We start from the raw sequence: 14,322 nt of genomic DNA, 5'->3' as shown, positions 1-14,322 counted from the left end.
TATGATACTTTATTCACAGCAAAATTGTTTCTGCTCTTTCAAAATTGCTAAATCCAGATTTACACAAAAGGGAGAAATAAATTATTTTGGGCCAGATTACAAGTGGAGTGTTATTTAACGCTCCTGCTTGCATGCTAACTCCACTAGAAGTAAGGTTTTTGTGCACGTAGGGTAGCACTCGTATTACAAGTTTAAAGAAAAGCGTTTTTGCTCGTACGCTAACCCCGATGCTTGCAAAAAGTCGAACATAGAATATCATGATTGCGTTAACGTATTCCCCCATACAAGTCAATAGAGCAAAAAAAAGGGGGAAAAAACAAACTCCCTACTCGCACGTAAACCTGAACACATTTTCTCAAGTACGCTAACCCAACATGAAAATATTAATATTTCACATTCCAATGTTCTTCACCTAGAAGAATATGTTTTCTTTATTAATAAATACATATTTCTACATATATTGCATGGTATTTTGGTACAACACACACACACACATGTTTATGTATAGGTATAGATATATACAGATATATATTTCTATACCTATATACTGTACACTCACCAGCCACTTTATTTGGTACACCTGTTCAATTGCTTGGTAACACAAATTGCTAATCAGCCAATCACATGGCAGCAACTCAATGCATTTAGGCATCTAGACGTGTTGAAGATGACTTGCTGAATTTCAAACAGAGCATCAGAATAGGGAAGAAAGGGGATTTAAGTTACTTTGAATGTGGTGGCATGGTTGTTAGTGCCAGATGGGCTGGTCTGAGTATTTAAAAAACTGCTGATCTACTGGGATTTTTATGCACAACAATCTCTAGGGTTTACAGAGAATGGTCCAAAAAAAGAGAAAATATCCAGTGAGCGGCAGTTGTGTGGACGACAATACCTTGCTGATGTCAGAGGTAAGAGGTGAATTGGCAGACTGGTTTTGAGATGATAGAAAGGCAACAGTAACTCAAATAACCACTTGCTACAATCAAGGAATGTAGAATACCATCTCTAAATGCAAAACACATCGAAACCATGAAGCAGATGGACTACAGCAGCAGAAGCCCACACCGAGTGCCACTCCTGTCAGCTAAGAACAGGAAAATTAGGCTACAACTTGCACAGGCACAACAAAATTGGACAATAGAAGATTGGAAAAATGTTGCCTGGTCTGATGCGTCTTAATTTCAGCTGCGACATTCAGATGGTAGGGTCAGAATTTGGCGTAAACAACATGAAAGCATGGAACCATCCTGCCTTGTATCAACAGTTCAAGCAGGTGGTGTAATTGTGTGGGGGATATTTTCTTGGCACACTTTGGACCCCTTAGTACCAATTGAGCATTGTTTAAATGCCACGACCTACTTGAGTATTGTTGCTGACCATGTCCATCCCTTTATGACTACAGTGTACCCATCTTCTGATGGTTTCTTCCAGCAGGATAATGCACCATGTCACAAAGCTCAAATCATCTCAAACTTGTTTCTTGAACATAAAAATGAGTTCAATGTACTCCAATGGCCTCCACAGTCACCAGATCTAAATCCAATAGAGCACCTTTGAGATGTGGTGAAGCGGGGGAATCGCATCATCGATGTGCAGCCGACAAATTTGTTGCAACTGGTGATGCTATCATGTCAATATGGACCAAAATCTCTGAGGAATGTTTCCAACACCTTGTTGAATCTATGCCATGAAAAATTAAGGCAGTTCTGAAGGCAAAAAGGGGTCCAACCTGGTACTAGCAAGGTGTATATAATAAAGGGGAGAGTGGAGGTATTATTTATATGTATATATATATATATATATATATATATATATATATATATATATATACCGTACCGTAAGGCACACTCTCATCCACAGAATATCACAGGACCAGGGTGCAACAATGATATAGTCATTAACAATAAATCATACTCTCTGAATTTAAGCACAGCAACAGGTTTAATCTGTGACATTTCGGGGCATTCACCCCTTCCTCAGACAATGGGGGTGACACCCCCAAAAACATCATGGAATAGACATTTTTGCTGTGCTTAAATCCAGAGAGTGCAATTTATTTTGAATGATTATTAAAGAACGAAGAAAAAAATTATAATAGGCGTAAATTAGAAAGTTGCTTAAAACTACCTGCTCTAGCCGAATCATGAAAGAAAAAAAAATGGGTTTAGTATCCTTTTACCCTACCATGCGTCTAAGGGCAACAGGAGCACAATTTAAAGGGTCATTATAGTTGAAAATTATCCGCAAAGGAATTAAACACATAGGGGCATATTTATCAAAGTGTGAGTGGACATGATATGATGTAGCTTATCATGTTCGCTGCATATCGATAAATGCCGACAGCATACACTGTCTGCATTTATCATTGCACAAGCAGTTCACCAGAACTGATTGTGCAATACCGCCCCCTGCAGATTTGCAGCAGGGGGTGTCAATCAACCCGATTGTATTCGATCGGGTTGATTTCTGTCCGCCGTCTTAGAGCTGGCGGACAAGTTATGAGCGGTCTTAAGACCGTTGCTTCATAACTTCTGTTTCTGGTGGAGCTTGATAATTCTGTCCCATAGTTTAAGTATCGCTTGAGCGCTGCAGAGGACTGATGGTCATAAACGAACATGGTCAATGTCTTAATCAGCAGCAATTATCATACAACCCCATTTTGCAACTACTGATGCTGATTGGGTGACTACCATTTGTCCCTTTGTCGGGGTTAAACACATAGCATTGCATGGTTGCTAGTGTTAAAAATGCCTGCTTTATTGAATTGATCGTGTCACTTTTCAACTATAATGGCCCTTTAAATTGTAAAGTAAATTTAAATTGTCACATTATTTTTTTCATTTGAATTAATATTTAGTGTTTTTATTGTTAGTTATAGCTAGTTTTTAATACATTGACAATCCCAGTTCTTTCATCATGTGAGACCTCTTGAAACTTCTTGTCCACCCTAAGGCTCCCAGACTACACTGCAGCCAACCATTGTTTTTTTTTTTTTATCTTATCCCCAACTGGCAGAACTTAATAATGTTTTTGTCTGAATTATTGATTTATTTTGCATCTCTTTTACTGGTACTGAATGTGCATGTGCAGCAGCAAGATATATTATGCTATAGTGAAGTCTTCTAACACACTCTTTGTTTATTTCTCCCTCCTTCCATCACACACAAAATACACTCAAGTGGCTCATTTTAAGGGATGTTAAACTCAAACTGTAATTCCAGATAAAAAGGTTTAATTGTTGCAATTTCATTATGTTCTGTGTCTGTTTGTACTTTAACTCAATTCAAACGTAGTTTCCCCTGCCCCAGCTTCTGTGCAGTCAGTGGGATTTAGTATCCTGACCCTCACAGTGATTTAATGTGTGCAGAAACACATTTATATCTGTTTCTAATTGGTTACTGTAGAGAAGATAAGATAAACATACAAAAGAGACTTTTTTAAGAGATGTGTTCCTTGACTGCAAAGCAATGCAAATTTTGCAACATATTACACTTTATTTTGTAAGACAGTTTGCAATACAGAGATGAATTACTGATGCATATATAAATATAAATACTAACTGAAGTTAGTAAAAAATACCAGGAGCCTCCTCTCTGTATATGGCAGATTATTTTCATCCTTGAAGTATCTCATGTGTATGTTTCTGTGTATATGCAGGTTTATTGAACTAGAACAATGGTGTTTTCAATGAAAGATTAGTATTTGAATGTGGATGATCTAATTAGCCTATTTTAGCATATTTTTTCTGTCTTGTTTACAGTGATTGTCATCTTAATATGAAAGTGTATCTTAATATTTAATACTTTAGCTTTTACCTGTATGGGTGCACAATTTTTCGAGAAGTGTTTCTTATAATAACTTGTTTTTGCCTCAAGCGTGTCACACTCTGGAACGTGACCTCTTGTAATAACAATGTCCCAAAGCAATCAGCATTGTCACCTTAGCATACCAGATTATTAGTGGCATTTTTAAGGACAAACAGAAATTTCTCTCAACATGTAATACATGGGGGTTAAGAGACAAAGCTTACAACTACAAAGACAACATCCAGAATCAATGCACCATGGGAAGTAACATAAGCCTGTCATATCTCAAGTTGCTGTAGGGTTTCTCCGCTATACAATAGACGTTACTGCATTTATTTATGATCTTTCTGTTTTGATAAAACCTTTTGCAGGGATGTTATGACCACTGTTGGGTTTGTGCAATCCAATGAAAAATAATTTTACTGATTGTGGGCCAAATTATGAGTTCAGTGCTAAATATTGCTTACACAAAAGCAATATTTGCTCTCAACTGAGTAATACCAGCGCACGCAAATATGCACTGGTAATACAAGCGAGGTACAATGCTTTTGCATTACACTGAAGCATTGCGCTCAAAAAAGCACGCTTCCATAGGCTCCAGCTGTCTTTGCTAATTAAAACGAGAACATAATCAAATTGTCTGAGCTTGCAGGGAGAGTTTATCTCTATATTTACATAAAATTGTTCTTATCTTTTTCTCTATATACTCTCTATATACACAGTGAGATCAGTATTTTGAAGGAACAAAAAATGAACATTTTATTATCTGTCTCTCCCACCACACATATTTTTTGTAACCAGGATTTAATTATTAAAATTTTCCATATAGGTGGGGATATACATTTTTTTCTAAGTTAAATTATTGTACAAAATGTATATATTTTTTTTAGTTTTAAGTGGTTTTGGTTTAAAAACAAGATTAACAGAACAGGATATTAATATCTCTTATTAAAAAAATGGCCCTAGTTTTTGCAGATCATGATAGTGCCCTTTGAAACATTTCTCACACTGTAAAACGTGTTTTGTAAAAAGGCTCCATTTCTACTAATGTAATTTATGAGCCCCTTATTTCTCACAAAACTTAAATATCTCACATTTCCAAATGAGATTGAAAGAATTCATTCCAGCGATACTAACCCACAAAATATCACTCTACTTGAGATCTAAGCCAGGAAATGACATGCCCTAATGAATTAGATAATGTAATATCTCACCAGGGAATGTTCCTTTAAATGCATACACACAGATGCTAGAAATCTTTAAACTCTCTAATCTAATCTTATCTTTAACATTGTTTTGCAAGTTTGTACATTGCATATAATTTCACAATCCGCCAGAAATGTGTTTTATTGCACAATGATAACTGCTTTGCATCTCTTCCAAATGTTTACTCAAAAAAACTTAAAGGGACAGTCTACACCAGAATTTTTATTGTTTTAAAATATAGATAATCCCTTTATTACCCATTCCCTAGTTTTGCATAACCACCACAGTTATATAAATACAATTTTTACCTCTGTGATTATCTTGTATCTAAGCCTCTGCAAACTGCCCCCTTATTTCAGTTCTTTTGACAGACATGCATTTTAGCCAATCAGTGCTGGCTCATAGGAACTCCATGTGCATGAGCACAGTGTTATCTATATGACACATATGAACTAATGCCCTCTAGTGGTGAAAACTGTCAAAATGCCCTGAGAGAAGATGCGGCCTTCAAAGGCTTAGAAATTAGCATATGAACCTCCTAGGTTTAGCTTTCAACTAAGAATACCAAGGGAACAAAGCAAAATTGGTGATAAAAAAAAGTCTCTGTCCTTGTAATAAAATTGGAAAATTGTTTAAAATTACATGCCCTATCTGAATCGTGAAAGTTAATTTTGGACTAGACTGTCCCTTAAAAGAAGAGTATGAAAATATGAAAATGGCCTTGCAGAAGCACTGATATCATGAGCACCAGTGGTGTAATTGTGTTGATCTATAGATGGAGATCTTCTTACTTAGGCAGCAAAGTGAGTGCACAAAGTACTCATGTTTCATCTTTTTACGGGATAGTAGGGCAAAGCAAGATCATTGGAAAAAAGTGACGTGTCTTCAAGGGAAGACATGACTGTAGATGCATCATTCTCCCACCACTCCATATCAAGCTCAGACTGATGAAGCAATTAGTTAGGGCTTGAACAGAGATGGCAATTGCGTCAAATAAATATGTAGATAGTTCCTTGTCCTGCGTTTTGAAAACTAAAAGCAGGAAACTTTGATGGACCTCATATTTATAAAGTCATTAACGCTTCAAATTTCATAATATTTTTGAATGATGCTGAGGCTTCTGTCTGGTGGTAGGGTACACATGCATTGTTTGCATTTTTTCTGCTTTATATTGGGAGAATCCATTATCTCAAAAATTAGAGCCAATCTAGAAAAACTGATGCCATATTTGGTATCAGCGACCAAAAATTACCCTAAACTCGATCTAATATCATTGGCAATAAAATCAGCGTTGACCTTTGTAATATTTTAGTTGTGTGTAAGGCAAGGAATCCTAATGAAATGATGCAAAAATGATGAGTATCAAAGTGGTAACATCAGAAAATGTTGCTCAGTTCTCGTGTTGTTATTCCAGATGTCTTTACATGACATTTGTTATGCTATGGCCAGGGACATTGCGGCCAGCTATATGTATGACGCATTTCAGAGCCATGTGTTGGGACCTCTGACAGCCAATGAATTAAAAAGAGTTTGCACTTTTATATAAATTTGCATTTAAAAGGAAATAAAGCACCTTGATGTTGCAAGAATTTTTGTGTAGCTTTGAAATTAACACAATCAAATATAAAAAGCTTTCTGAATACATTAATATCATATTTGCTAAAAACATTTTACTAGAGTAGACAAGGCTTGCCACTGCCAAAGCTTGAACTGTTATTTATAAATAAAGAATAATAATAATAATAAAAATAATTAATAATAACTGTTTTGCAGCATCTTATCTAGTGTGGAGCAGTTGCAGCAGGGTTGGATTTGTGAAGTCTGAAGTGTCCTCTTCCTTTTCTCAGAATGTTCAAAGTTAAATTACAGTAAAATCAGTATATATATATATATAATGTAAACATATTACAAAGCCATTTACTACACATTTTTTTAATATTCAAATAATCAAAAATATATTATTTCCAAGGTACAGCAATTCACTTAAATTCCAATTCTCATATATGACCATACCCAGGCTTGTCTGTTTTCTCCTCACACACGTCAATTATATTAAACATTTTCAGGCAACCAGGATAAGGTTAATATGTCCTATAATATCACCAGCTATTTTCTTTGGCAGACATATAGTTCACTATGTTGTTTCCTCACAAAAAATAAAAATGTCTTAGCAAAATCAATAATGCACATTGAGCAAATCAATATTACCAACAGTTATGAATACATATCACAATGTGTTTGACCAAGGCTGGTGTACAATGAGCACTTTATGCATCTCTCCTTTTTTTTTACTTTCTTTTAATTTTCCTTGTTAAAAGAAGGGGCACTAAAGTCTAAATTAAACTTTTTTTGGCTCAGCTAGAGCACACAATTTTCAATTCCAGTTTTCTTTTATTATAAATTTGTGCTCAGTCTTTTTATAGGCACACTTTCTAAGATGCCATCTCCTTCTGAGCATATGCAAACGTTCACAGTTAATAAGTGTATGAGACAGTAATTGGCTAATGGCTGTCACATGATACAGTGGGCAGGGAAATGGAAGTATGGAGAGAAATTACACAACATATTTTTTTTGGGGGGGTTACACTGTATATTGTAATGCAGAATCCTCTCCTTCACAACCAGAACCCTGCATATCAAGGAAACATAATTCAAACTAAAATTTGCATTTCTAAAATCCTTTGAGGGCCCTCACAGCACTGATAGGACTTCTTAGATGATCTCTCCTAAGTAGAGAGCTTTAGATCATTAAGCCCTAAGTGCTATTGCAATGTCTTTTTATTTTGCATTTTTGGATTATGCAGTTCTATTGTATTAAATGGTTATTTGAAGTGACATGAAACACAAAAAATTATTTCATGATTCAGACAGAGAATACAATTCTAAAAAAGTTTCCAATTTTCTTCTATTAACAAATTTGCTTTGTTCTCTTGTTATTCTGTGTTGAAGAGATATCTAGATAGGTAACACGCACACATCTAGAGCACTACATGACAGGAAATAGTACTGCCATCTAATGCTCTTGCTAATGTAAAACATTGTTGCAAAACTGCTGCCATATAGTGCTGCAGGCACGTGCACACTCCTGAACTTACCCTCCTGCTTTTCAACAAAGGATAACAAGAAAACAAAGAAAATGTACTAATTGCAAAGTAAGGCTGAATCGGAAATGTATGTGAAAATAAGTGTCATCATTATCGTTATTGTTCTTTATTGTTCTTGACCAATTGAAACAGCAGAGTTTTATATAATGTTTGCTCGCGGTTCTATTACGTTGAATTCAGCAATGATGGACTGAGATATAAAATATGCTAATTAATTTGATATAGTTTAGCAAATAACGTCTAACACACGTAGTAAAATAATACAAGTCTATTTTTAGTATATACATTTATAATTAAAATCTATTTAGTTTAATTTCATTAATATAACAAATAATTATATGCATGATTCTCAAGTACGTATAGGTATTGTATCTGCTTTACAGGCGGACACTGCCTGTGAATTTACATAAATTTAGACTGTAAAAATATGCATTAAGTAAGTGTAAAATAGATTTATGGACACATAGAGTTAAAACATTCATATAGAAAGGAATATTGCTCTGGAGAGACAGAGCTTAAACTCTTCTTTTTATGCTGCTCTTTTCATGATTGTCATCTAAATCTTGCAGTTTTTACAAGTCGAATTACGTGCAGAGATTCCACTATTCAAGACCTGTCAGGAAGGGGTCCATTGATCCTGAAAATGAATTTGCTGTAAGTATATTCAGTGGGGGGTATTTCATGTGTTTACTATACCAGAAAGCTATTCCTCTTTGAGTATTGATTGTATTTAAACTCAAGCATTTCAATGTAAAAAATGTAAAGAAACTGCACAGAAAAATACAGATATACAAACATATGTATATATCCATTATCGGTAGGTAGCTAAATAATACATTTGTTTAGCTATATTTACAGACATCCCAACTTGCAAAAACTAATTTCAGGGAGGTGGCTTCACCCGCTACTGCGCCGCCCCTCCCCCCCCCAGTTATATATTGGACACCTTGAAACCCTAAATAAGATAGAGACTTATCATTAAAGTAGTTTCCCACTAAAGTCACATTAAAAAAAAAGTAAATCCACAGAAGAAGGCAGCACCTTGCAGTATAAAAATATCTTTATTTCCACATGCTGGAATAAAACAGTGACGTTTCGGGTGGGACACCCTTAATCATACAAAGCTAAAACACACTGTTCAAACCTTATAAAGGCCTACCTATGCACAGGTGTTCAATTAACATTTCTCAACACTTCCACCTAGTGGTTACTCATTTAATTACATCTATGTTAGAACTTAATGTTCTCATTTCACCTTGGTGCAAGATAGAATTAAAATCAATACAAAAAATATATACATATGCAAAACAATGACATATACAGATACAAATGTACTTTCAACCAAATAAATTATTGCTAAACAAATTATTGAAAATTATTAAAGAACAATTTGTTGAAAAACACTTGCAGCAAATTTGGTGAAAAACAGTTGCAGCAAATCAGATGAAAAACAATTGCAGCAAATTTGACATTTCATGACTCAAAATGATTACAAAGATAGTTGCAAAAATGATTATAAAAATGATTATAAAAATAGAGTATAATCCAATTCTTTATTTAAACCCAAAGGTTGCATTGCATTGAGTTTGTAAATCCAAAATGCCTCCTTCTTTTTTAGCATTAACTCTCTATTACCGCCCCGTCTGGGACGTGGCATTGCATCAATGATTTGAAAACGGACCTGACTAATGTTGTGGCCACATTGGATAAAATGTCCTGACACTGGTGCCTCTAGATTTCCACATCTGATATTGCTTTTGTGTTGTACTATCCTATCACGGAAACGACGTGTTGTCTCGCCAATGTAAATTTTTCCACATGGACATTTTATGAGATAGATAGCAAAAGCAGTATCACATGTGTAAAAACCTCTTATCAAGAATTTCTTACCAGTGAGAGGGTGTACAAATTGAGGGCCTTTGATCATTGAATTGCAGTTGCCACATCCCAGACATGGATAACACCCATAGTTTTTATCAGATATATAGCTTTGCTGTTTTTTATTTGCACTTCCAATATCTGTATGTATAAGCTCATCTCTGAGATTTCTCCTTCTTCTATAGGCTGGCATGGGGGGTACTGCAAATTCAGCAACACCTGGATGGCAACCCTGTAGGATACGCCAGTGTTTTTTTAGTACACTCATAATTTCACTACCGTGGTTATTGTGATCCATAACCATTACCATAAGTTTATCCTCCTTTTTTGGTGTTTGATCTTTTTTAGATTATACTTTAACTAATTCATTCTGAACCAACGCTGTAGGATAACCCCTATTCTCAAATTTCTTTGCTATATTATGTAATCTCTTTTGCAATCTATCTTCTTCTGATACAATGCGTTGTACCCTTAGGAACTGACTCCTAGGTAATGACCTAACTGTGCTTCTAGGATGGAAACTTTGATAGTGTAACAAGCCATTCTTATCAGTAGGTTTTACATATAAGTCTGTACAGACCTTACCATCTTTTAGATATACTGTGGTGTCTAAGAAGTCAACCTGTATTTCACTTGCATTGAGACAAAATTTTATAGAATCAGTGCTACAATTGAGCTCAGCGACAAATTCCTCCAGGGTTGCGATCCAGTCGCCATACCTCTTGCAGCCCTTGTGTTTGCGGCCACCCCTGTGGCCTCTCCTTCCGACTCTTCGGTTAAAAAACGACTGAAGAATCTGTGTCGCTTCCCAACGCAGCTGCACCTTGCTGCCTGTGTCTCGGACGCCACCGCTGACGGAATTCCCCGGCTTGTGGGCGGTAACTTGGCTCCCGGTCATGTGACCATCGATAAACCAATCCGGATTCGTAATCCTCGATGTCCCTCTGAAATTTCGTTCTTTTCCGATCCTCCACTATTTTACGATACTCTGCTTCTCCTTGCTCCACATTCTTTACCAGAGTATTGTATGCTTCTAATGTCAGTGATTCACTCAGCTCCTCCCTCAGTCTTGACACCTCCGCAAGAGGTATGGCGACTGGATCGCAACCATTCCGGAGGGGTCAGAGGAGATTGAGTCGAGGTCGGAGGTATTAGAAGGAGGTAACAGGAGACCAACTGACTGTTTGATATCTGACGGTGATAATTCCAACCATGAACTGCCTAAAAGTGATTTAATCATTAACATCTCTGATTATGTTCTGTCTAGTGAGCAAACATTAGCCCTTAATAAAGGTTTATCGTTTAGTCCCACACAAAATCTAGATCTATTTAGATTAGAGCAAGATCTGTTTAGATTTTTTCGATCTATCAAACTGAAAAGTTTTTTTGCAAATAAATATTCTCCAATTACTGATAAGGATGGTAACACTGGGTTAACATTGAGTAGTTTTGGTCTCAGAAACAAAAGCAAATTTATTCCAGTGAATGTTAACCATAGTGTCAATACGTATATGGAGCTAGTCAAAAAAGATCTAGAAAAAGTATACAAAAAGATTGCTGGAGAACATTGCAGTAATAATATATCTAAAAAAGAAAGAGAGGCTATCAACTTGTTAAAAAGTAACAAAGCAGTAACGATAAAAATGGCAGACAAGGGCGGTGCGATTACTGTCATGAATACTAGTATGTATATTACAGAGATTAAAAATCAGTTGTCTAAACAAGATGTATACAAATAATTACCATATGATCCTACCATAATTGTCCAAAAGGAGATTGTGTCCATGGTGAATAGAGCTTTAAAAATGGGTATAATATCTAAAGATGTTGCTGATTTCTTGATCATAGTTCACCCCTGCATCCCAGTTTTTTACACTTTGCCAAAGGTGCACAAGCGGCTTGAGAATCCACCAGGTAGGCCAATTGTGGCCGGCATATGTTCAGTTTTCTCTAACATAGCTATCTTTTTGGATAGAATATTTCAGCCGCTTGTGCACCTTGGCAATTCATATATCAAGGACACTGGGGATTTCTTGGACAAAGTACATAATTTAGATCTATATGGCAACAAATACATACTATTCACATTAGATGTGAGCAGTTTATATACTGCAATAAAACATGAGAGCGGTATTTCAGCAGTCATGAAGGTACTCCACACAGTTAATAAGTATTCCCCATCACAGAAGATGTTTTTTGAAAATCTATTGAGAGTTGTTCTTTACCAGAATTATTTCTTGTTTCAGGATACATTTTTTCTCCAGCTTCAGGGAACAGCCATGGGTTCCAATGTCGCCCCCACATACGCGAATATATTCATGAATATGTACGAGGAAACATTTGTTTATGAGAATAGATTATTTCTACAATATGCAGTGGCCTGGTGGTGGTACATAGATGATGTATTCGGTGTGTGGTGTGGCGACATTGGAACCCTGGAGGAATTTGTCGCTGAGCTCAATTGTAGCACTGATTCTATAAAATTTTGTCTCAATGCAAGTGAAATACAGGTTGACTTCTTAGACACCACAGTATATCTAAAAGATGGTAAGGTCTGTACAGACTTATATGTAAAACCTACTGATAAGAATGGCTTGTTACACTATCAAAGTTTCCATCCTAGAAGCACAGTTAGGTCATTACCTAGGAGTCAGTTCCTAAGGGTACAACGCATTGTATCAGAAGAAGATAGATTGCAAAAGAGATTACATAATATGGCAAAGAAATTTGAGAATAGGGGTTATCCTACAGCGTTGGTTCAGAATGAATTAGTTAAAGTACAATCTAAAAAAGATCAAACACCAAAAAAGGAGGATAAACGTATGGTAATGGTTATGGATCACAATAACCACGGTAGTGAAATTATGAGTGTACTAAAAAAACACTGGCGTATCCTACAGGGTTGCCATCCAGGTGTTGCTGAATTTGAAGTACCCCCCATGCCAGCCTATAGAAGAAGGAGAAATCTCAGAGTTGAGCTTATACATACAGATATTGGAAGTGCAAATAAAAAACAGCAAAGCTATATATCTGATAAAAACTATGGGTGTTATCCATGTCTGGGATGTGGCAACTGCAATTCAATGATCAAAGGCCCTCAATTTGTACACCCTCTCACTGGTAAGAAATTCTTGATAAGAGGTTTTTACACATGTGATACTGCTTTTGCTATCTAGCTCATAAAATGTCCATGTGGAAAAATTTACATTGGCGAGACAACACGTCGTGTCCGTGATAGGATAGTACAACACAAAAGCAATATCAGATGTGGAAATCTAGAGGCACCAGTGTCAGGACATTTTATCCAATGTGGCCACAACATTAGTCAGGTCCGTTTTCAAATCATTGATGCAATGCCACGTCCCAGACGGGGCGGTAATAGAGAGTTAATGCTAAAAAAGAAGGAGGCATTTTGGATTTACAAACTCAATGCAATGCAACCTTTGGGTTTAAATAAAGAATTGGATTATACTCTATTTTTATAATCATTTTTATAATCATTTTTGCAACTATCTTTGTAATCATTTTGAGTCATGAAATGTCAAATTTGCTGCAATTGTTTTTCATCTGATTTGCTGCAACTGTTTTTCACCAAATTTGCTGCAAGTGTTTTTCAACAAATTGTTCTTTAATAATTTTCAATAATTTGTTTAGCAATAATTTATTTGGTTGAAAGTACATTTGTATCTGTATATGTCATTGTTTTGCATATGTATATATTTTTTGTATTGATTTTAATTCTATCTTGCACCAAGGTGAAATGAGAACATTAAGTTCTAACATAGATGTAATTAAATGAGTAACCACTAGGTGGAAGTGTTGAGAAATGTTAATTGAACACCTGTGCATAGGTAGGCCTTTATAAGGTTTGAACAGTGTGTTTTAGCTTTGTATGATTAAGGGTGTCCCACCCGAAACGTCACTGTTTTATTCCAGCATGTGGAAATAAAGATATTTTTATACTGCAAGGTGCTGCCTTCTTCTGTGGATTTATTGTGACTAAAGGGATTACAGCACCCTTTTTGGCCTGCACCTGACAGTGGAGCTGAGCTACAAACTGTTCTAGTATTAAAAAAAAAGTAGCTTTATTGCACAATCACATACAACAAACCTATTTTTCAGTGATCGTACGCTTGTTGAATGCTTAAATCTTTTAGAATACGAAGTTTAATTACGTGCAGTAAATAAGGTAGTATTTGTGTTTTATTTTATTAGAATAAGTGGGGGCTTTTTGGTTACTGATGCATACTTTGAGGGTTCTATAACGTCCCAGCAACTAAAGGCATTCCTTAAAGAAATACTTTTCCGGATTTGGGCCACATTGGATC

The 14,322-nt window shown here is 35.8% G+C and overlaps 1 protein-coding gene across 1 annotated transcript in view; it reads left to right on the top strand.

Annotated features, from left to right (window-relative positions):
* DOCK2 (dedicator of cytokinesis 2) overlaps positions 1-14,322 on the top strand; it is a 1,640,323-nt gene that overhangs the window by 1,385,215 nt on the left and 240,786 nt on the right. The window contains 1 exon segment of the mRNA XM_053718563.1: positions 8,686-8,770. Coding sequence (XP_053574538.1) covers positions 8,686-8,770 — 85 coding nt within the window.

Source organism: Bombina bombina, chromosome 6, assembly GCF_027579735.1.
Source record: "Bombina bombina isolate aBomBom1 chromosome 6, aBomBom1.pri, whole genome shotgun sequence".
NCBI classification, from domain to species: domain Eukaryota; kingdom Metazoa; phylum Chordata; class Amphibia; order Anura; family Bombinatoridae; genus Bombina; species Bombina bombina.
This window is presented reverse-complemented; position numbering and strand designations above follow the sequence as displayed.